The sequence below is a fragment of the Meles meles genome, chromosome 19, assembly GCF_922984935.1.
Source record: "Meles meles chromosome 19, mMelMel3.1 paternal haplotype, whole genome shotgun sequence".
NCBI classification, from domain to species: domain Eukaryota; kingdom Metazoa; phylum Chordata; class Mammalia; order Carnivora; family Mustelidae; genus Meles; species Meles meles.
In genome coordinates this window covers 9,521,648-9,544,393 of record NC_060084.1, presented here as the reverse complement: position 1 = coordinate 9,544,393, position 22,746 = coordinate 9,521,648, and the positions used below count along the sequence as shown (strand labels likewise).

General features: G+C 46.3%; 1 protein-coding gene across 1 annotated transcript in view; it reads left to right on the top strand.

The window, feature by feature from the left end:
• VAT1L (vesicle amine transport 1 like) overlaps nt 1-22,746 on the top strand; it is a 135,697-nt gene that overhangs the window by 49,268 nt on the left and 63,683 nt on the right. Inside the window, exons 4-6 of the mRNA XM_045986700.1 lie at nt 9,228-9,370; nt 19,125-19,228; nt 21,269-21,324. Of these exons, the coding sequence (XP_045842656.1) occupies nt 9,228-9,370; nt 19,125-19,228; nt 21,269-21,324 (303 nt within the window). The remainder of the gene's footprint in view (nt 1-9,227; nt 9,371-19,124; nt 19,229-21,268; nt 21,325-22,746) is intronic.

The window sequence follows — 22,746 nt, the reverse complement described above, 5'->3', positions numbered from 1 at the left end:
TTCCCCCCATCTCTGATAAAAAGTTGTAACTGCCAAATGGGTGTTGGGTAGACTTTGTCCACATCCAGCGGAGGGATAAAACAAAGAAGGGCTTGCTTGCATCCCCATTCGAAGCCCTGGATCACCCTCTGACCTCGAGAGTCCTCTCTGACCTTTGCTATTTGTTCTCCAGACTTCTGTTTACTGATCTCCCCTACATTCAACACGCAGTCACTGGGAACTAAGCAGTGGGCTCAATGTGCTAGATAGAGAGGGCGGTAAGAGGTGGTCCTCACCTTAAGGAGTTGACACCTGGGGGGAGATACAAAAAGAGATTTTCTCAAAAAGAAGAGAGACGGGAAGGGAGGAGGTGAGCGAGGAGGGGAGGGGAGAGAAGAATCATCACAGCACGGAGTAAAAGATGGTTGAGCCATGATGTGTGTGACTTTGGGGGCAAAGCAGGAGACATTAACCCCTTCCGGGAATTCCCTAGGAGGGCTTCCTGGAAGAGGCGGCTTTGGAGGGCAATGGGGGCATTGCTTATTGAGAACCTCCCCTGGGTCAACCTTGGGGAGTCACATCACTTATGTTGTCTCCTGAGTTCCACACTTGACCTCGTGAAGTAGACTTTGTCCTCCCCAATTTAAATAAGAAGACTCGGAACCTTGCAGGTCAGGTGGCCACTCCAGGACTGAATTGGGTGTGGGACCAGGAGTTTTCGGTTGCTCTGCAACCTCTGATGTGTCTCATTTCTATTCCATCTACTGGTGGTCAGGAACAAAGAACTCAGGCTTGGTGACAAGGAGGTCTGGGTCTAAATGCCACCATTTCCAGTTGCTAGTACTTACTTTCTGTGCCTCCATTTCTGAGCCTGTCTTCATGGTGGGAGTATGATGTTGAGAGGGTAAAAGGAGATGTCTGAAGTGCCTTCAGGGCTTGATAAAGAGTCACGAGCCAGTAAGAGAGGGTTCCCCTTCCTTCTCTCTCTTCAGTCTTCAGACCCACTACTGTGCTGGAGCCAGACACCATGGGTTCAGTTCTTGTCTTGGTATTGCTGTGTGACTTTGGGCATTTACACAACTGCTCTGTGCCTCAGTTCTTTCATCCAGAAAATGAGGACGAAACAGCCCTCAGCCTCCTGGAGGCTGTGATGCAGATCAGAGGAGCTGTGTTTGTGAAGCACAGAGACCCTGACAGGCATATAGGAAACTCCATACAGATGAGGTTGAATAAATAAACCTACACTCGTCACTGCTCTGCCCTACTGCGTCTCAACTGAGCACCCCCGGAATGAGCTCAGTGCTGAACAGGCAGGGGAAAAGGTCTACATATTCACCCTTGCCGTCTCAGATGGGCAGAGCTGTGAATGGCTTGGAAAACCTGGATGTTCAGCGGCAGAGCTGAGCCCTGCGGAGCAGGGGGGACTGAATTTCTCCAAGTGCCCAGAACTTCAGACCCTGCTAATAGGGATGGCGAATTATTTCCTCTCCTTGCACCTCTGACTCACAGAAGACTGTGTGAGTCATGCCTGATCTACAGGGTCCCACGTCACAAACCCACGGGCTGTGATGTCAATCTAGCTAGGAAGAGGGGGTGTTATGATGCCATCATTGACCACATTGGTAAAAGGGAAACTTTATAGAGTGCTGGACCTCAGCAAAGGCTACACATTAGAATTATGAACCTTATAAATATATATTAATAATAAGGCCCCACCTTGGTTTAAAATAAAATATCTGGTATTAAGATATAATGAGCATCATGGGGGCCTCAGGCTCTAAATCATGTGGAGCAGAGTGGGTTCCATTAAGGATGATATGTATCAGTGGTTCTCAATGTGAGGTGCGTCAGAATCTTCTGGAAGGCCTGTGAAAACTCAGAATTCTGATTCTGGAGGTCTGGGGTGGAGACTTTTTTTTTTTTTTTAAAAGATTTTATTTATTTATTATATATAGAGAGAGCAAGCAGGAGTGGGAGGAGGGGCAAAGTGGGAGGGAAAAGCAGACTCCTTGCTGAGCAGGGAGCTCAACACAGGGCTCCATCCCAGACCCCTAGATCACAACCTGAGCCATGGCAGACGCCTAACCGACTGAGCCACCAGGCGGCCCTGAGGGGCAGTGCAACCTTCCAACAAATCTGCAGAGGACGCTGGTGCTCCTGGTTCCAGCACCACTTACTGAGAAGCACTGATCTATATAATAAATAAAAAGTAGGAAATAAAGATACTATCTACCATGTCTTCCCTGGAATGTGTCTACTACTTTTTTGGATTAAAAAAAAAAGTGTCCATACTTCTATCTTGAGCAACTGATTCCTCCTTTTCTCTCATTCTTCAGTCGAGGGGCTGCTAGGGCTCCTTGCTGTCGCAATTCTCTGCACACGTATGTTAAAGGGAGTGTTGTGGGCAGAACAACTGGTCTGCAGTGCAAACAAGATAAAGAAAAAGAAACCTGATTCTTAGAGTGTACTTGGTGAGAACATAGCATATTCTTCGCTGCCTCTTTGATGGTGAGTCACATGGATCAGCCCCCACAGTGGGATTTGAATTTCCTCCCCTTATAACAATTGAGTCAACTGAATTGTTGAACAGCGAATGACAGCACTGATCTGAAATAAATGGTTCTAAACCTGTCTCTAAAACCCAGTGGGGGAATCTATATTGTCATAAGAAAGGCAAAAGCTCAGCTCCGGTATGCAATGTACGAGATTTTGTAAAAATGTTCGGTTAGTGCTCTCAGTCCAAGGGTCTCTATGCATTGACGAAGATGAAAAGAGAAACTGACAATTCTTTGGAAGAAAACAATCTTTCCTTGCCATTTACCGGAGGAATCCTGTCGGTCTTTCATAAGCTCACTTCGCTCATTCTTTTCCATTCTTTGACTCTGCACAAGTAAGCTGTTTAAAAGTGAAGACAACTTTTGGAAGAGATAAACATAATCTTATTTTTTGAATGATCTCAGAAATGGTCAAGTTAGCAATAGAAAGTTCCATTTTTTTTCACCAGACTTAGGGTAATAAGCAAACTTGCATTCTTTTTTGAGAGGCTTCTTCAAAAAGATTTTCTTTAGCAGCTGAAGAAGCGGTCAGTATGCACTGGGAATCTTAGGACTGGAGAGGACATAGAGACCAAGTCTACTTTCCGTCTTATCTATTCTTCCCCCAACATGTCCTTTTTAGCACATGCCTCTTGTTTTCTGTACATTTGGGAAAATGTAGTGTACAAATGTGGTCTTATACCAGTGGTTCAGTCTTTGAAATTGGTGTTCTCAGCCTCCTGCTTTAGGTGTATAATTGTACTTTTAATTCTATACTTATTTTATTAAAGTAGTTGTCTCTACAAGAATGCAAGCTCCAGGATGACAGGACCATATATAACTTGCTAACCTTTATCTTTCCAGCACCCCTCACAATGTCTAATCTATTAGAGGCACTTACTAACTAGCCCCAGTGATGGAATGAATGACTCCATGAAGTAACAGAGGAACCAAGATTCAAAGGATGACTAGACACCAGACAGGAGAAAAGACAGGGAAAAGGTTCTATGCAAAGGTCCTGTGATGAGAAAGGGGTGACACTTAGCAAAGACTGAGCATTTTTCCAAATGGCCGAAGCTAGACTTTGGGTATATGATGGGAAATAAATCTGAGGAGGAAGATGTCATTTGTGTTATAGAGAAAGCCATCCATTCCTCACGTCTTCTTAGCTGAGTCTCTGATGCTGATTTCTAAATCTCAGTGCACTGACAGGATCCACAATCCTACATTCCCACTGAAGGGGAACCCAGAATTTCTACCAAGCTCAGTCCTAATCCCAGAGCAATGAAAGCAAAAACCTGCCATTTACTGAGTACTTTGTATGTACCACTCAGAATACTAAGCCTTTTCTGTAGATGCATTTGCTCTTCCAATCATTTGTCTGCTGTGCCCGGCTTTTCTGGAACAGGATCTTACTCTGAACCACTAGTCTGTTGATAAGGGTCGAATTCCAGTGACCCCAAACCGCTCCCTTGTAAATACTGTCCTTGGATTTCTCATTGTTGTGCACTCCTTGGGGGACCCTGGGGGCCCTGGAATTACGACCGAGCTGGCTGAACCCATATGAACCTGAGACAGGGCTATTTTAAGAGGGGCTCAGAGAAGCCTTCCAGATTGATGCCAAGGACCCAGGGTTCTCTAAGTCTTCAGTTCCATGTCTGTGACTCAAGTGCTTAGCTGGACAGATAAGAAGACTAATAGCAGAGTGGCTCTGGAATCAGGAAGACCTGAGTCCCCCTGGCCTTACCACTTACAAGTCAGATTACCCTGGATGAGTTCCTCTCCCCGTCTGAATCCCTATGTTCAGGTATAAACAGGAAATAAAAGCATTTACTCTAAGCGTGGTTTGGGGATTGAACGGAGCCCTTAAGCATACAGTGAGGCAAAGGGCATGGTAGCTGCTGTACTTGCTAGCCACAGGCAAGGAAAACAAATGCTCGCTGCAGAATCCTTACATTCTAAAGAGGGACAGGAAAATCAATTAAAAACAAGTATGTGCAAAGCTCCATTTGCTGCTGTTGCTGGGAGAATGGATTGTCTTGTTCATTTTATGTTCTGGGTCTGTAGGTAAATTGCAAAATCCTTTTTATTGAAAATTCATTCCATCTTCCAGAAATGTTTATCGAGTCCTTGCTATTTTCTAGGCATGTGGGAGAAACAAGGATAAATTAGATGCTGATCCAGCACTCACCTTGGGAGTTGGAGAAGGGAGAGTACAGATTTTCTGTAAATGTGAGGGAACGCACACATCCTGCTTCCCTACAGAGTGCTGAGTATTATTTACTTTAGATCACCGAGGATCTTGCAAGGGCCCCTTGTTGCCTTAGTGCGTTAACAGAGAGCTCAAAGCAGGGATGCTACGAACAGATGTCCGCTGAACTTGCTTTTCTCCCCAGGATGATTTATATAATAATACAAATTATGATATAATATTACATATAATACTTGCACGTTATGCTAATTATATATTGTATGTGATGATGTACTATTATACTAATGATGCATTACAAGTAGAAAATTATAATAGATATTATATATGTATGCATATGATACTGATTATACATATATACACATAATGCTCATATTATTCTAATTATACATGATATTATATGTATTTATTTCTGTATTTTGTATTATATAAAATACTCACATATTATGTTATATAATTGTATAACTAGATAAGTAACCCAGTTACTTATATGGTCTCATTGTGCTACCACACCTATCTTTTCCTTAAAAATGGAAACGGTGAAGTTCTGCTCAGGTCAGATGCAGACATTAATCGAACCTGTGCTTTACCCCTATTGCGCAAGGCTAAGGGAATGGCGACCTGCGAAGTGATGGGGCTTCCCCCATCACATCACATTCCTCTAGTTTCTCATGCATCCATTGGACAAGCGTTACCAAACACCTGTCAGATGCCAGGCTCTGCCCTGGGTGCTGAGGTACAGAGCCAGATATGGCATGGTCCCTGGCCTCACAGGGCTCACAGATGGGTCACTCAGCAGTCCCCTTCCAGAAGGCCATGGTGGCCGATGTCCTGGAGGAAGGAACCATAAGTCTATGGTGGCACAAAAAGAGGCAAGCGACCCTGCCTGGGAAGGATTTCTGGAAGAGGAGTTGCCTAAGGGGGAGTGGTCGTGCTCTGAAGACGGAAGCGGAAGGGCAGGCGTGACAGGTAGGGGACGGCATGTGAGGACTAGTGTCCATGTTAAAATAGTGTGATACGTTCGGGAGATCAGGATGGTAGATTTGCTGACATAATGTCAGGTACTGCTGACATAAAAGCAAGAAAAATAATAATGGTATTCCTAGGCCAGTGATAGCAAGTACGGAGCGTTCACTGTGGTGAGGCTAAGCCCTTGGATGCGTTATGTCAAACAGGCCCATAGAAACCTTCGAGCACAGAGAGCCTTACGCTCTGCATATCGAGATGCATGACAGAAGACCGACAGGTTACTCGAGCTTGCTCAGCGGGCGAGTACAGCAGATCAAGGTCTGCCATCTTACCCCAGTGGCCTTGGAGCAGGTGTGTAAACCCAGTCTCCTCCTCAGCAAAGGCAGGTGAAAGTTTCATTCTGAGAACACCACGGAATGAGGGATCGTGGCGAATTTCAATCCGTGGTGGATCAAGTGCCTTGTTCTGTTAGGGAGCGGATGCTGGAAAAGTGGAGGGACAGCATGTTCTAGCATGTTCTGAGGCAGACGGGGGCAGATCCCAGAGCCCCAGCCTGAGATAAACTTAAGGGTGTGCTTTTCACTCTGCAAGCCATGGCAGGCACTGGGAAGTTTTGAGACAAATAGTGAGATGCTCAGTGTTGTGTTTGAGAAAAATCACTTTGCCCACGGTGCCAAGGACACTAGGAAAGAGCCAGGTGTCCAGAAGTGTGTCGTCATCGTCCAGGCAAGGAAGTTCAACAACCCAGACGAACAAGCGATAGCCACAGAGACGTGAGTAGAAACAGTGCACTAACCAGATGTGGGGCTGAAGGAGGAAGAAGAGTCAGGTACCCCCGGGTTCCTGACTTTAGCCTAGCGATACAAAAATGGTACAGTTTCAGCCACTGAGGCAAGAGATGCAGAAAGAGGAACGTTATGGGTTGAATCGCGCCTCCCCCCCCCCCCCGCCCTGGAAACCATTTGTTGAAGTCCTAACCCCTAGTATCTCAGAAGGTGCCTTCATCTGGTGGTCGGGACTTTATAGAGGTAATCAAGTTTGAAAAGAGGGTAGATCCTAATCTGCTGTGACTGGAGTCCTTGTGAGAAGGGGAAATTTGGACATAGGTTGGACACCATGGAATGAGGGTCACACAGCACTGGGATCATGGTGAATGTCAATCAGTGGTGGTAGAGGGAGGACCATGTAAAGGGGTGGACAGAGGGAGGACCATGTGAAAAGGCCTAGGGAGAAGACAGCCATTTACAAACCAAGGAGAGAGGCCTGGACCAGACCCCTCCCTCACAGCCACTGGAAGGAAGCGACCCTGCCAACACCTTGATTTTGGACTTTTAGCCTCCAGAATGGTGAAAAATTTCTGTTGTTTACGGCCCCCAGTCTGTGGTATTTTGTTACAACAGCCCCAACAAAGCAATAGGAGTAAACTCATTTGGAGAAAGCTAAGAGTTATGTTTTAGATGCGTTGACTGTGATGTGTTGTTTTTGGACAGCTAGGTGGAGACCGGCACCAAGTGGTCATTCAGTACACAAATCTAAGGCTTGGTGGGGGACTTGGGACCAGAGAATAGACAGTGAGGCGTGTCACTCATTTCTGGCCCTCCTGCACCCGTCCATAGCACAGTGTGACCAGTACATAATAGGAATTTGAAAAAGTAGTTGAGTGGATAAATGTCATGGTGGCCTACGGACACTGGGCTGGAAGGAACACACAGATCCTGGAACTAGTTCTAATCTCCCATCCCAGCACAGATGAGGTTAGCTCAAGCCCTGCTGAATTTTAGAGGACTGCAACATGGAATGCTGATATTTCCACTCACGAAGAAGGATAGCCCCCTCTTCGTTCTCTAAAATCAAGTGATAAAAAAAAATTAACCAAATGTCAAAGGTATTCTTAGAAGAGAGAATGATCGCCTGATTGGAGTCTTAAGTTCATGCCCATGTTCTGAAATGCTGACCCCCCCCAAGTCAGTAACATGTCTATTTTAGGCAGCAGCTTCAAAGTCTGCTTAGCTTAAAATGTCAAAATAAGTAGACAGCATGGCATTACAGAAAATGGCAAGAACCAGAAGTTAGGAGACCTTGCTTCGAATCACGACCTGCCTCTGAAGAATGGGGTCCACTTAACCTTTCTGAGTCACCTTTCGCTCATCTGTGGAACAATGATGGGGAGGGGGTAATTGGATGATCTTCTAAGTCTGACATTCTAGGATTCAGTCAATATTGCCATTCATTGCCAGCGTTAGGAAGAATAACATTTCCCAAAATAGACCTGCCAACCTGATTTAGTCCACCAACATGAAGACACATCATGGAGTGATAGGCAGAAGTTAATATCCCAGGTGCCTTTGGTAGAATAATCCCTGCCTCCTTAAGATGGGAGACGGAAGACTGGAGAGAAAACTTGGTTTTAGAACGCACCTTCATTAGCAGCAAACTGGATTTTTGCTGGAAGGTTTCTGGACTCACGTGATCACCGTATTTTGTCCAATGACTTACATTTCTGACCATACTGAAAAAGGATGTGGAAAAATCACCCACTCCTAACCATGTCTGTGATTTCTCTTAGACCATTCAACATTTAAACCTTAGGCATTTGCCTTTTCTTTGTATGCCTGAATGTCTCAGCCACGAAAGGGACCAGAGGATTAAGATTTATTGAGTAACTTACATTAAGTGTCGTGTTTGGGGCCCGCGCTTGGCCTGTGTTATGCATCGTCTCATTTAACGTGCCCCGGATTGGATGCTGTCGCCGTAGCTTCTCTGCAAGCGTCACTGCTGCAGGTTGCGTGCTTCGGGCTTCTGTCTAGCTGTGGGAGTGTGCTCGGCTCCTGAGAACAAGCCAGACGTACCTGGGAGTTACTGCTGCAGGAGTAACTCCTGACTGACGGCAGATGGAAATTTCGGGAATAAAGAGTCCAGCCTGCTCACCCTGTGTTTGGGGATAACTCCGAGGTATATTCTGCACCTGCTCAGGGAATGCCTCAGAGGGACTGAGTTCCATTTACCCAGGTTGGGTGCTGATTCCATAGACACCCTTTCCTGGCTGCCTTCTATAATAAATAAATACCCCGGTATTTCCTGTGGTCATGCTCCAGATCAAGTACTGACTCTCAAATCCCTGCCGCAGGGTCTGCTTCTGGGGGATCCCGGCTAAGACATCTCCCCAAGATCCTATGGGGTATGTACCACGATTGTTAGTTAGCTGAGGAACCCGAAGTTCAGTGTGGTAAAATAATGGTTATTAAGCCTTAGTGTTGGGGTTTTGCTGTAGTTATCAACCAAGGGAGACGTTGTCCCCCAGGGGACATTCTGAAATGTCTGGAGACAAACTGAGGGGCGCTACTTGCACCTAGCACGTCGGAGGTTAGAGTTGCTGCCAAACGTCTCACAATGCCCACTGGAGCCCCCACGACAAACACTGATCGAGCCTACAAAATGTCAGTGGTCCAGGTTGAGAAACCCTGCTCTAATCCAGCAAGACGGGCTCTTGGATGGTAACTCTCCTGTGTGACCTGTCTATTGCATTTCACTTCCAGGGCCAAGCTGTGGCTCAGCTGTGTTCCACTATCCCCAATGTGACTGTCTTTGGAACAGCTTCTACTTTCAAGCATGAAGCAATCAAAGACTCCATGACCCACCTCTTTGACAGGAATGCAGACTATGTGCAGGAAGTGAAAAGGTAAGGTGTTCGCCCTAGACAGTACCCGGTTGGCCCTTGCTCCTCTGTCTTTCTTAAAGAACAGTAGCACTCGTTCAGAGGAGGGCTGATGATGATAATAGTGAACATATATCGGGGGCCTACTGTTACTAGCTCTGTGCTGAATACTTCATGGATATGAGCTCATTTCATCCTCAGCAACCCTGTTATGACCACCCCCCTCCCCCAACCGTCTGGGAGAGGCTAAAACTGAGGAACAGTGCAGGTGAGTAAGCTGCCAAGCTAAATTATGATAGTGGCTATGACATGACCTTAACACAGAGAGGTTTATTTCTCATTCATTCACATACAAGACAAAGGAAATGTAGCCTCCGACCTGGGTGTAACTGAGAGCTGCGGAAGGAGCAAAGCGGTGACACGATCAGATTTGAGGGTTTTTTTTTTTTGTTTGTTTGTTTTAAAAGATTTATTTATTTGACAGATAGAGATTACAAGTAGGCAGAGAGAGAGAGAGGAGGAAGCAGGCTCCCAGCCAAGCAGAGAGCCTGATGCAGGGCTCGATCCCAGGACCCTGGGATCATGACCTGAGCTGAAGGCAGAGGCTTTAACCCGCTGAGCCACCCAGGCGCCCCCAGATTTGAGTTTTAAAGAGTCACTGGTGGTGTGCGGAGAAGGACTGGGAGGTGGGAGGTCGCAGGCAGGGAGATCAGGCAGGGAGATCAGGCAGACCCACGGTAGGGAACGTGGGTTTCTAACCTGACCCATGCTCCATCTGTGGTCTGGAAGCCGTAATTTATGGCCCCGTGCATGACAACATGGGGAATGAGGTGGAAAGCCCAGCTGCCTTGAGATGATTTTTGTGTCACATCCCCTGTTGCTGCTCAGAATGGGGGGAGGCTGATGCTCGGGCTCAGCCTCCCCCAGCTCCTAAGGGGATTCAGACACGTCTCGGAGCCGTGATTTTGGTCTTTTCATGTCCTGGCACTAAATTGTATAATACAAAGAAATTCATTTGTCCGTCTCGCATCATAATAAAGAAACAACTTTCTCCAAGTGGAAGGACTTAGAAGATGGGAGATCTGGTTGTCCAAGGGGATAGAATTAGACCAGAGTAGGTGAAATTTGGGGAGTTTTTAAAGAAAGTCTTCTGATGGTCTGGATTTTCAGATTTGTTTTTAAATTTTAAAGGTAGAGATTTGCACAGAGTTTAAGGTTGTCCCGATATTTCCAGTGAGAAAAGACCTTCCAAACTAGACATCAGAAGTTCAGCACCTGTTTCTCAGATATCTAGACATGGCAGGCATATTTTAAAGACTTCCCAGATAGACCTCTGCCGACTTTCCTAACCCTCAGGTAGCTCTTCCTTCTTATAACTTGCATCTCTCGAGCTGTGGTGTGGAAAATGAACTGCTATTGCCCCTCCAGCAGGCTTTGCCTTTAATCCCTTAAATGATAATTTTGCAAGCATCCTTGCCTCGTTCATACTCTGACCCACTTGATACCAGGTGCCTGCCATGGGCCAGGTTCTGTGCTAGAGCAGAAGATCTGGCAAAAACAAACAAAAACAAACAGAGTCACTGTCTTCATAGAGCTTTGAGTCTAGTTGGGGAAGAGAAACAAAAGCAGCATTTTAAAAACTGACTGATGTGTACTTTTGGTATATGCTGTAGTGGAGAAGTGCAAGGTGCTGGTGAACATAGGCAGACAGGGAGATCAGATATAGAGTCTGTCAAGAAATGAGATTCGGGCTGAGCATTCAAGGGTGAGAAACTGACCAAAGGAACAGCACTTCTGAATAGGTGGAACAGCATGTGCTAAGACCTGGGGGGGTCAGGAATGACTTGGTAAATTCAAGAATCTGAAAGGAGACCAGGGCAGCTGGAGGGAGTAGGGTATGGGAGGCAATGGGCAGCGAGCGTCAGGAGGTGACTACTCTTCTAACAATGTGACAGTGAGGTGTGCCTGGGTGGCTCAGGTCATGATCCCAGGGTCCTGGCGTCAGGCTGTCTGCTCAGAGGGGAGCCTGTTTCTCCCTCTCCCTCTGTTCCTCCCCCTGCTCATGCTCTCTCTCTCTCAAATAAATTAAGAACATCATAAATGAATGAATGAGTGATGGTACATAACTAGAGAGCTCCTGCCTTCCCCATTTTCTCTGGGGAATTTTCCATCCCCTTATCCCTTCACTGTCCTCAACCTGCTGCCTTTCTAGCCCCCAAGTGATTCATGCTGATGTCAGACCAGCAGAAGGGGACAGCATCTGAGACCTGCCTCACCACCAGCTTCTTTCAAATGCGATTTCTCCTGATTCCTTATGTGTTTAAGCAGAGACCCTAGGATTCCAGGAAAATGACTAGGAAGCCGCAGATGGGTTCATGCCCTCTGTCCCGCCAACCCTACCCTCAGGAAAGAATCCAGAAGAAGATACAAGCAAGAGGTACTCGGTGTCTGTCACCAAGCCCAGCACCGCTTCTGCCTCAGGGCCGGTGCTCGACACAGACCAACAGGGAGAGTTATATAGCACTCTTTGTGAGGCTGAGACTTCAGAACCGGCCTCCATTAGCGACAGCTCGGAAACAGTTCGGTGCGTTATGCTACACCCACACACTTGAGTATTATGGAGCCCCTAAAAAAAGATAATTATGAAGATTCTGTCACAAAATGAAAAAATACCCATGTTGCACATGGAGTGGAAAAAAAGCAGAATGCCAAAATCCAGCTACACTGTGATCACAGCTTTGTATAAATTCTTGGCGCATGAAGACAAAAAATGAAAAGCAAGTGGGGGAAAAAAAACCTAACCACTAATATGCAACAAGAGCGCAATGGAGAGTGATTTCTCTTTGGTTTCTGAGCACGGATCTTGTCTGCTACAGTGTTCTGTGTTCTGTGTTGCTACAGAGGGGGAGAATAATAACATCAAATTTCTCGAGATGCAGATTTTGTTGTCAGCCAGTCAGTTGGTAAGCTTCTTTTGAACACGATCTCAGCCTTCAGCCTGGCATTGTAAAGAGAATGGGCGCGGGGGGGGGGGGGGGCACAGTTGTAATAGAGACCTCACCTTTACGTCCCTTGCCCCTTGTCTGTCTGACTATGCTCAGAACCAAATAGAGGAATTAGAAGCTTTGACCAGGTGCATCTCACTGTTAGGACTTCAAAAGTTAAGAGGAGAGAAAGACAGAGAGAGAGAGAGAAGGCGCACAAGTGGGCAGCCCCCAGCAGGGAATCTGAGGATGGGAAACATCTCAGCAGGTTGTGGGAGGCGGGGAACGAATGCCAGCAAGGGGGTTGGGTGCAAGCAAGGCTCTGCTGACCCATATGACTGTACCACTGTATGCCCCCCAGACAATCCTGCAAGGGGAAAGCTCCTCATTTCACAGGCAAAGAAACTAAGATGGTGGAGATCAAGGAGAGTCTAATCACCTAGAGAGAGCAGAGAATGTGATCAAGAGTGGATTCCTAGGGGTGCCTGGGTGGCTCCGATGCTTAAGCGTCAGCCTTCGGCTCAGGTCATGATCCCAGGGTCCTGGAATTGAGCCTCGCATTGGGCTCCCTGTTCAGTGGGGAGCCTGCTTCTCCTTCTCCTGCTCCCCCTGCTTATGCACTGTCTCTCTGTCAAATACATAAATAAAATATTAAAAAAAAAAAAGGGAATGGATTCCTAGAGGTGGTATGGCTAAGTAATTGTACACCCATTTACTAGGAAGCCTACTATAGACCAGGCACTGGGCTCAGCACCCTGTGAAAAGCCTCTTCTGCTCCGGGTACTGTGCTCAGCCCTCTGGGGGAAGACTACTATATGCCAAGAACTGCACTCAGCCTTCTGTGCCCCAGACACCGTGCTGGGCACCCTGAAAGGGCGCCCATCCGTCCATCACAAGCTCGGGGGTGATGGCTACAGCTACGGCACAGATGAGTTCTCAGAGAAAAAGGAATTCAGAAAGAGAAGCACTTAGCGGAGAACCAAGGATCCGCCTGGAGGTGAAAATTACAATAAAGGGGGATCCATTTCTTGGCAGAGTCAAGGGCTTCTCTCCCAGTAATGGCCCTGTTGGACCTACCACTGCTCAGGAAGAAATCCTCACTGATCTGTGTGGGTGGGAAGCAAAGAGACGGCATTCGCAGTAAAGGCGCGAGGGGTTGCGGACGGAGGAAGGACAGGCACGTGGACCTCGGATCGGCAATTCCGAAGTATTTTGCTGGTGCATTTGGCCCAGAGAATCTCTGAAGTGGGGCTCTTTGTGTTTGCTTTTTGAATCTGTGGAGATTTATGGCAGCAAGAGAAAGCCCTCACCCTGTCTGCTTTCTGTGCAATTATGATTACCCAGATGCAGGCGAGGCAGACACCGCCAGAGACAGGGGGCCGCTAAGAAATGAGGATGGCCCCTGAGCTCCCGAGGGCTTAGCTAGCTCTGCTCGTGATGTCCATTACTGTTGCATTAAAAGGAGCTGCTGAGGTGCTTCTCGGTGTGAGCGCGAGTAAGGGAAGCCCTGCTCCAAGGCTACTTGCAGAACAGACCCGACTGAGTCCCATCCCGTCTGATCCACTGGTTGGGCTTCTAATGACTGAATTGGGGATGGAGTATCTTTTCAATTTCCCAACTCACCTGAAGGAACATACCTAGCCTTACAAGGAGCAGCAACTGCTTAAAGATTTGACAGAAACAACCAAAGCATCCTCAGCCTCAGGGCCTGGGGAAGGACATCTCCCTCTCCTCGGTATCCATCTTGGTCTCACCCTCCACGCTCCCCCCACCCACCGACCAGGACACAGGGACACAGGGACAGCAAGGGGGCAGGGATTTGCTCCTGTGTATGTGCAAAACCAGAGTTACCTGATTCAGCTATCCCAACACCAAGAGAGGTGTGGGGAGAGAGGAACACAGGAGCTCTGCAGCATCTCCCTCCAGCAAGAAGCCCAGGGCACAGCTCCCAGCTTTGGTCAGCCCCTGATGGGAGCCTGCGTGCCTCGTGGTGGCAGTAGTGGTCACCAGGGCTGGCCACCGCCCACCGATGAAACCCTGCCCTGCTGCTGGGGCCCTCACTTGGTTTCTAGATGTGATGGAGCCAGTCTCTTCATTCCCTGTGGTTGGGCCCTAGGGTATGTTGCCTGACCCCATGGAGCCTGAGCTTCCTTACCCATTAAGTGGGGATAATGATGGTCCCTGAGCTTTGGGGTTGGGACGTCCTCAATGAGACACGACTTAGGAAGTGCTCGGACTGTGCCTGGCCTGTGGTAAGTGCTCTTGACAGTGGGACATGCTCTCCTAGGAGGGTCAAGGGGATCAAGCCTCTGCTCTAATGGTTTCTGGGTTGGTGGTTCCACCCACACTGACATTTACTTGGGTTCCTGGTTGGGTTGTTGAGGTTTTGCTGTCTTTCCTTTATATTCTTTTCCCTGGCTAAAAGAATTCTCTTTAAGTTGGCCCACCCTTAAAAAAAATAATAAAAAATCTACCATGTACCCGGAAGTTACCATGAGCCAGGCCCTATGTTCCATGTGCTCCAGTTCATCCCAGCTTCACAGAGAAGCCTGGGGCAGGGGTTATCACCGTCATTCCCTTCCACAGATGGGGACACCAAGACACTAAGAGGCTAAGTAACTCCCCTGAGGTCACACAGCATGTAGGTGGCAAACGGGAGGCTTAATACTGAGATGAAATTCATATTCCTAAGCCCAGAGCTATGCTGCCCTTATGCCAACCCCATGCCTGCCCACTACTCCTTGTTAGTTGTCCGTTGTGGCAGACACACTTAGGTCCTTCTGGAAGGAGACAGTGTGCAGACAGAGTCTCTCATTATCATGGTTGATGCCCCAAAGCCTCTTCCTTGGGCCTATTTGGTGCTGCTGGTCCTGGGTCAACCTGTCACAACGTTTTCTGCACAGTGCCCTTCCTTCAACACCCAGTCGATTCTTGTTCATTTCCCAACAGAAAGATCTTCTTCCATTGTCCCAAGTGGCTCCACTGGGCGGTCCATTTAGTCTGTCTTCCCTGGTATCCACGAGCTCCCTCATGGCAGGGAGGAACTTGAGCCCCCATCTGTGTCCCCCACCCAGCTCCGCACACACACTGTCCAGCATGAAGTAAGCACTAGTGAGTGGTTGTCCAGTGGTGGAAAACTTAGGACAGATGTGTAGGACCCTGACCTTGGGCCTCTGCTCTAATCTAGGACTGAAAAAAGCAGCTTGAAAATAGAAGCCTCCTGGCCTGTCTGTTTGGAGTAACGTGGTCGAACTCTAGATACACCTCTACTTATTTTTAAAGACAGCATTTGAACAGAATTCTTCAAAGAAGAAATTAAATTGACTGCTTCCCAGAGCTGCTTGCTAAAACAACGCTTCCCTAGTTAGACTGATTGGAACGTTTATTAAATCTTATATTCAGAAAGGTGGCAAGGCCATTGCTCGGGAGTGAAACTGGACCGAGGTTTGAACGCAGGGTGTACCAGTTACATAAGCCTGGGCAAGGTGCTGCGTCTGAGAACCTCCATTTCCTCCTCAAACAAGTGGAGTTAAAATGCCTGTCTCAGACTTGTCACAAAGATTAATTCTGAAATGCCCAGCATACAGCAGAGCTTAGAAAATGTGAGTTTCCTTGGAAGGAGGCACACATATAAAAATGTGGAAATGCCACCTTTAAAAAGTTCTCTTCGTTATCCTGCATTCATTCATTCATCATTTATTTAATCATCTGTTCATGCACTCAATCAGTATTTGTTGAGAACTAACACTGTGTCCTGCAGGATAAGAAGGACTGAGGATAAAACAGGTAGCACAAACATGGTCCCTGTCTCATGGGGCTTACATTTTGGTGGAAGAGACAAATAAATTAGAATAATTACAGCCCACGACAAACTGAGAAGTGTCTTTAGTACAGATGTTAAAGCACAAAGGGAGCTAGAGATAATCTGGGGCTCCCACTCTAGGTGGGATGATTAGTAAGGAGCCAGCTCTAAGGAGAATGGGGAAAGGCTGTTCTGGCAGAGATTATAGCATATGCAGAGGCCCTGAGGCAGGAATGTTTTAGGAACCGCTACAAGGTCAGAATGCCACGAGCAGTTAGTGGCAAGTGAGGACGAGGAAGTGGGCAGTAGCTTAATGTGGGCTGCCCTGCCTTTCTGTAGAACCAGAGGACAGAGCAACAGGTCTAAAAGGGGCAATTAATTAACTGGCAGACTGTGGGAGAAAATGTGCACTCACAGAATATAAATGTGAGGAACATCAGGCAGGAAATGAGCACTTGGGGCTGGGCAGGTCCTTCAGGGGTAACCCAAAAGGTGTGCACAGCCCAGCATTTGGGAGGCTGCTCCTGAACACAGGTGGGCATCTTGCAGCAAAGGAAAGGGGTCCTGGGGAAATGGCATTCGTGGGGAAGAAGGTGGCCCAGGAGGGCTGGTAGTAGAAGCAGAGCAGGGTCCTCCTTCCACAGGAATGAACACACTTGGTAGGAGTGAGGAGGACAGTAACGTAGCTACCCAGCCCATGAGGCAAGGTGGAGACCTGATCACCAGGTGTGAGGCACCAATCTAGAGCCCACCAACAGAGTCTGTGTTCCAATTCCCACCTGACTCTGAGGCCTCATCTTTTTACATTTTCCTTACTCCAGCCAAACTGGATACTTCCTAGTCTTCCTGCTCACTGGCTTCCTCCCACCACAGGACCTTCGCATATGCTGTTCCCCCAACCTGGAACATTATTCTGGCCACTCTTTACCTAGATAACTTCACTATACATTTTCCCAGGGATGCCTTCTCCGGAAGACCTGATTGGGCAAACTCTAGATTGAAATGGTCTCATGGCACTAGATGCCATTCAATTTCAATTTAATTTTTATTTGTGTAAGTATAGGTGAATATCTACCTAACAGGAATTCCAAAAGGGGAGAAGTCAAAATCTGTTTGGGCTTACGACTATACTTTGAGTGCCTAGTGCAGTGCCAGGCACAAATATTTAATGAACCAATTAATTGTTAATTAAAAAAAATAATGCCAGTTTGGCTCCTGAACTGCTTGCTTAGACCAAAGTGTGGAGCTAGAATCAGCAGCTTCAATATCTCCTGAGAACCTGTTAGAAATGCACATCTTCGGGGTCCACCCCAAACCAACCTAATCAGAAACTGCAAGAAGAGGGGGAAGGAGGGCAAACTACCTGTTTTAATGAGCTTCCCCACCACCAGGAAGATTCTGATGCTTAAGTTTCAGATCCACTAGCCTTAGTCCCTGGTTCTGAACTTACAGGTGGGACTTGAACAGATGTACCTTTATAAATAAGCATTCTATTAGGCAAAAGCTAAGCTGATAATTTTTGGTGAGTCTTTGTAATTACTGGAGTTTGGACTTGACTTGAAGGCTTTCAAAGATCATGACTCAGCTTTTGAAAGTCACAACTTGGCTGCCCTGGGGCATGGGGCAGTTGACTTAGTGTCTGAACCTTAGAGATACACATGCAATTTTCTACTTATGAAAACAGGATCTAGCTATTGACATGAACTACGAACTCAGTTTGGGGACGAGGGTGGTGTGGAAATACTGAGCTGTGTGCTAAGACAAGATAATCCTGCAAACTCAAGAATCTGAAGAGATGCCATTCTTGTCTGAGCAGAGCAAGGCCTAGCCCTTGGGGCATAAATAGCTTCCCTACAATCCCCAGAGCTTTCCTGTTTACAGCTTCCTCCCACATTATATCTTCTGACAGTGGAAGCCCAGTAGATGTTTGTTAAATGCATGAGTAAGTGAGTGAATCGGTGAATGTACAAATAAATTAATGGAAGAAGGGGTCAAAAAATGTTTCATCTGCTTAATACAGTACAAATATGGATTCTCTCTACTCTGGAAACTTCTACTGCTATAGGAAGACCCTCTCTACTTTTTTTTTTTAATTTTTTCCAAGATTTATTTATTTGAGAGAGAGAAAAAGAGAAAGAGGGTGGAGAAGGGGCAGAGAGAGAGGGAGAGAGAATTTTCAAGCAAACTTCCCACTGAGCATGGAGCCCGATGTAGAACTTGACCTCAGGACCCTGAGATCATGACCTGAACCAAAATCAAGAGTCAGCTGCTTAACCAACTGAACCAAACAGGCACCTTGAGAACCTGACTATTTAACCCTCTTCCTCAATGATTCCATTTTTAGATTGAACCTTGAGATTGAATGAATACAAGTTTGCAAGTTAAATTAATGTGATTCACTGAGGAGAGAGGGAGAAGGGGAGAAAAGCTAGCCTCTGCTAGACTGGAAATTCCATGAAGACAGAACATGTTGGTTTTGTTCCCCCGCCCTCTCTGTTTCCAGCACCTTGGACAGATCCTAGCCCATAACCCAACCTCCATAGATAGGAATTGTTGGGTGACTGACTTTGGAGTGACTGTTGTATAACTGGCAATGGGCTAAGCATTTGACACCTTGTTTCATCCCCAGCACAAAGAAACATGCTTGGTTCACTTTATAAAGGAGAAAGTTAAGACTCAGAGAAGTTACTTGAGGTCGCTAGGTACAAATTCAAATGTATGAATGCAATGAGCAAGATGTCCATGCTCACGTTCCTCACTCAGGCTGGCTCCTGCTATAAACCACCAGCCAGATTTTAGCTACCTCCAGCTCTGTGAAGTTCTTGAGTGGGACCTAGAAAGGTAAAATACGGCCTCCTGGCCTATTTACAGCTACTCCTGGAGCTCTTGTTCTTGCTGATTCTAGGAGTAAACACCATGACACAGGAAGGAGGAGCCATCAGCAGTTTGGTCCCTAACAGACAGTATCTTACTTTGTCTTCACACCATTTAGAATCTCTGCGGAAGGAGTGGACATTGTTTTGGATTGCCTCTGTGGGGATAACACTGGAAAAGGTCTCAGCCTTCTCAAACCACTGGGAACCTATATTTTATATGGTAAGTGTTGAAGAGAAGAGGGGACATGGTCTGCAACAGGGAGCACAGCACGCATGCTTACAAGAGCTCTGATGAATGAAATGTGTTGATGTGATGGGGTAATGAGATTGGGAGGCCTTAATTTTTTTTAAAGATTTATTTATTGGGGGTGTTAGGGGAATAGGGAGAGAATCCTCAGGCAGACTCCCTGCTGAGGTAGAGCCCTTCTTGGAGCTGGATCCCACAAGCCATGAGATCATGATCTGAGCTAAAACGAAGAGTTGGATGCTCAACTGAATGAGCCACCCAGGTCCTCTGGGAGGGCTTCATTTTTAAATGTTTTACATAATATTACTATTGCCACTAGTTATTTTCAATTATAAAAGTAACATATGTGCCTATTGCCCTACTACCCCCATGAATATTTCTCTTTCCAGAAGGGTTTGTAAAAGCAGGCCAAGCCAGTGTATTCATTAACTTGATCCACAGAAGGTGGCACAGGTGGGAAATACTAATGGCTCCAAAGGAAATTCAAAAAATGAAGGAATGAAGGGCCCACAGTAGAATGGGAAGGGTGGCTAGGATATGGGGGTTTTAAGGGAGACTCTTCCTTTTTGGAGATGAAGTTGCAATGTACAACTTCTTCCTATTCTAAGCCACTCCTGTATGTCCTGATCACAAAGACGCCCTGAATGGTTGGGATACACCTCTGCTTCTGCAGTCCCTGAGATGCTCTTGAGGTTGAGGGGACTTATGAATCGTATCTAAGAGATTTTTCTCTAGCAGAATTAGATCCCCAGAGCCGCCTCCTTCTCTTCTCCCTCTCTTCTGTTAAATGATTGTAAACTAATTTAAACATTAGTCTCTACAAAGTCTTTAGTCTCTACAAAGTCAAATAAAAGCCTTTCTGAAGCCAGATATCATATTCCAAAGCCAAAGGATACTGGAATTATCCTGTGTTTGAGATTTCTGGCACTTCTGCCCACCATAGGTCCAACAGAAAATTGAGCCTTAGCTCTTTATTACTCAGGAGCTAAGGCTCAATTTTCTGTTAAGAAATACTCAGGATAAGAATACTCATATCCATGCTAGTCACCGAGAAGCCTATAAAAGAGATATTTGAGAGGTATAAGTATTTAAGCATCTTTTTGTCATGATTATGACAGAAAGAGAGGGAAAAGCTTCCCATTGCTGGAGTGTTCTGGTATTTGCAATAGTGGCCACATAGCTGAAAGTCTTTGCAAGTGGATGTGTAATTCTTCAATTATTACTATTATTGATAATAGAAGCTATGAGAGTGATCTGTTAAAAGCTTTCATCCCCTCTGTATCCCCAAGAACCACACAAAGGGGTCTTTTCTCTCTGTAAGAGCACCTTAGGAAATCTTCCCAGCACCATCTCCCATCTTCCCTCTGAATATTGCTTGTTCCCTTTAGCTAAGCTCAGTTTCTCATACCATTTGTCTCAAGTGGTTTTGTCCTCTCTGCTCAGATTTCTTTGGAGCTAGTATGTTGATCACACCATGTCCTTGGCTTCTGAACCTATATTCACTCTCACCTGCTCTTCTCTACCCCCATTCCCCCACCCACCTCAATTCGAGCTCAGTCCCATCTCTCCTTGCTACTTAAGTGCCCAGACCAGACCAGAACCCCAAGCCTTTCACTTGTTAAGGAATCAAATTCAAACCATGAGTTAGACTCACACAGGACTTCGTTTCCCAGTCTTGAAGAATGGAACCAAAAAGACATTTCGAGCAACTTTTCATTTTTTTAGGATGTGGGCCTAAATCATGTTTTTGCTACATGCCCAATTTTCCAAAGTAATCGGATGGTCACCTCAAGAAATACCACTCTCTCTTTGATCCAGTGACAGCTGGCCAGAATAAGGTCAACTTGATGCCACCTACTTCCTCCATTTCCCTCATTTTTCTAAGGCTGAATGAAAGTTGTTTTCAAGCTCTTGACAGTTCTGGACCAAACAACTGTCGTTCTCCATGTGTATGTAGCAAGAGATGTTGATTTTCACTAGCAATAGCTTGATTTGGGAATCCTTCATTTGCAGGTTCATCCAACATGGTAACTGGAGAGACCAAGAGCTTCTTTAGCTTTGCAAAGTCAGTAAGTATCCATACGTGTCAAATGTACTGTGGTTATATGGTGACTTGCATGTTGTGAGCTCCTTAATGCTTCTTACGTTCTTCAATGTCTAAAGACATTGACCTAATAACCTAAACCTTGTTTGTCCTTCATCCCCATCATTCATTTTCAGGAAAGCCCATGTTCCCACCCTGCTCACTACATATAAGTAAGACTGTGTGTTTACTTAGGCTGCTTCATCTAAATGAAGCAGAGAGGTGGGAGCATCTCAGAAACTCAGAAAAGCTTTGCTTTGATTTCAGCAGAGATTGCTTAAGTTTCTGTGTTTTTAATCATTGGTCAAAAATAAACTTGGCATTAATGCATTTTACTGGTTTCTGCCCAGGTCTCTGAGGGGTACTTAAGATTTCTCTGTATCTCCATTCTACTGAATTGGAGACACAAATGGGATCCTGCAATTTTAGCAAGCCCCCAGGGTGATTTAGACACAGGCAAATCTGAGAACCACTAGCTTAAATAATCACGCTCTGGACTTAGTGGTTACTTTGGGACTGAGAAACCACATCCCTGGGCATTCCAACCTACTCGGCTCCGTATTCCCACATTAGAGCAATACTTGCTAGAACTAAGCTAATTAGGGCTTGAACTTCAGTTTTTACCCCTGTCCCCCGCTCCTTCTCAGGAAGGCTTGCTTTCGTCTCCTCTCCTCTCCTCTCCTCAAGTCTCCTAAGCGGCCAGTGTGTCACTGATTGATTCACTCACTCCGTGAGCATCTTCTGAGCACCTGCCATGTGTGCGAGACACCAGGGCATTGCAGTGAGTGACATAGGCACATATTAGCCCCTTGTGACTCTCACATTCTAATGAGGGAGACAAACGGAAATAGGTGAAACATATTAATAAGATGATCATTGTAAATGGTCATAAGAACTCGGACAGGGATTCAAAACAGGATGCAGGACTGGGTGGAGGCATGTTGAATAGGGTGCCCAGGGAGAGCCACAGAAATCATTCTAGATGTGGCACTACGGGGTATTCGTGTGCCCCCTAAGTGCCAACATCGGCTGCACAAGGCTTTACCCCCAAACACCAGTGATTCTGGAATGATTCATACTCCCTGCCCTGTGACATTAGAATTAAAGGGTCTGCCTTTGCCTTTGAACTTCAGCGTTCAGGTCAAGGATCACTGCAATGACAGAATCTGTAAGGGAGCCAGAACGGAGTGTGAGGAAGGATTCTGTCTGGAGCTAGTCCCCTGAAGATAGGCTTTGTGCCACTCGCAGCTGTTTTGTTGCTGTGGCTGTAATTAACGGGATGCTGACAGCCTGCTGTGGGGAACCAAAGTGATCCCAAATTACATGCAATCGTAAGAAGTGTTTTCCCTTTCTCCCTTAAACGCATAATCAGAACACACAGCGTTAATGAAATAATTGCAGTGTGCCC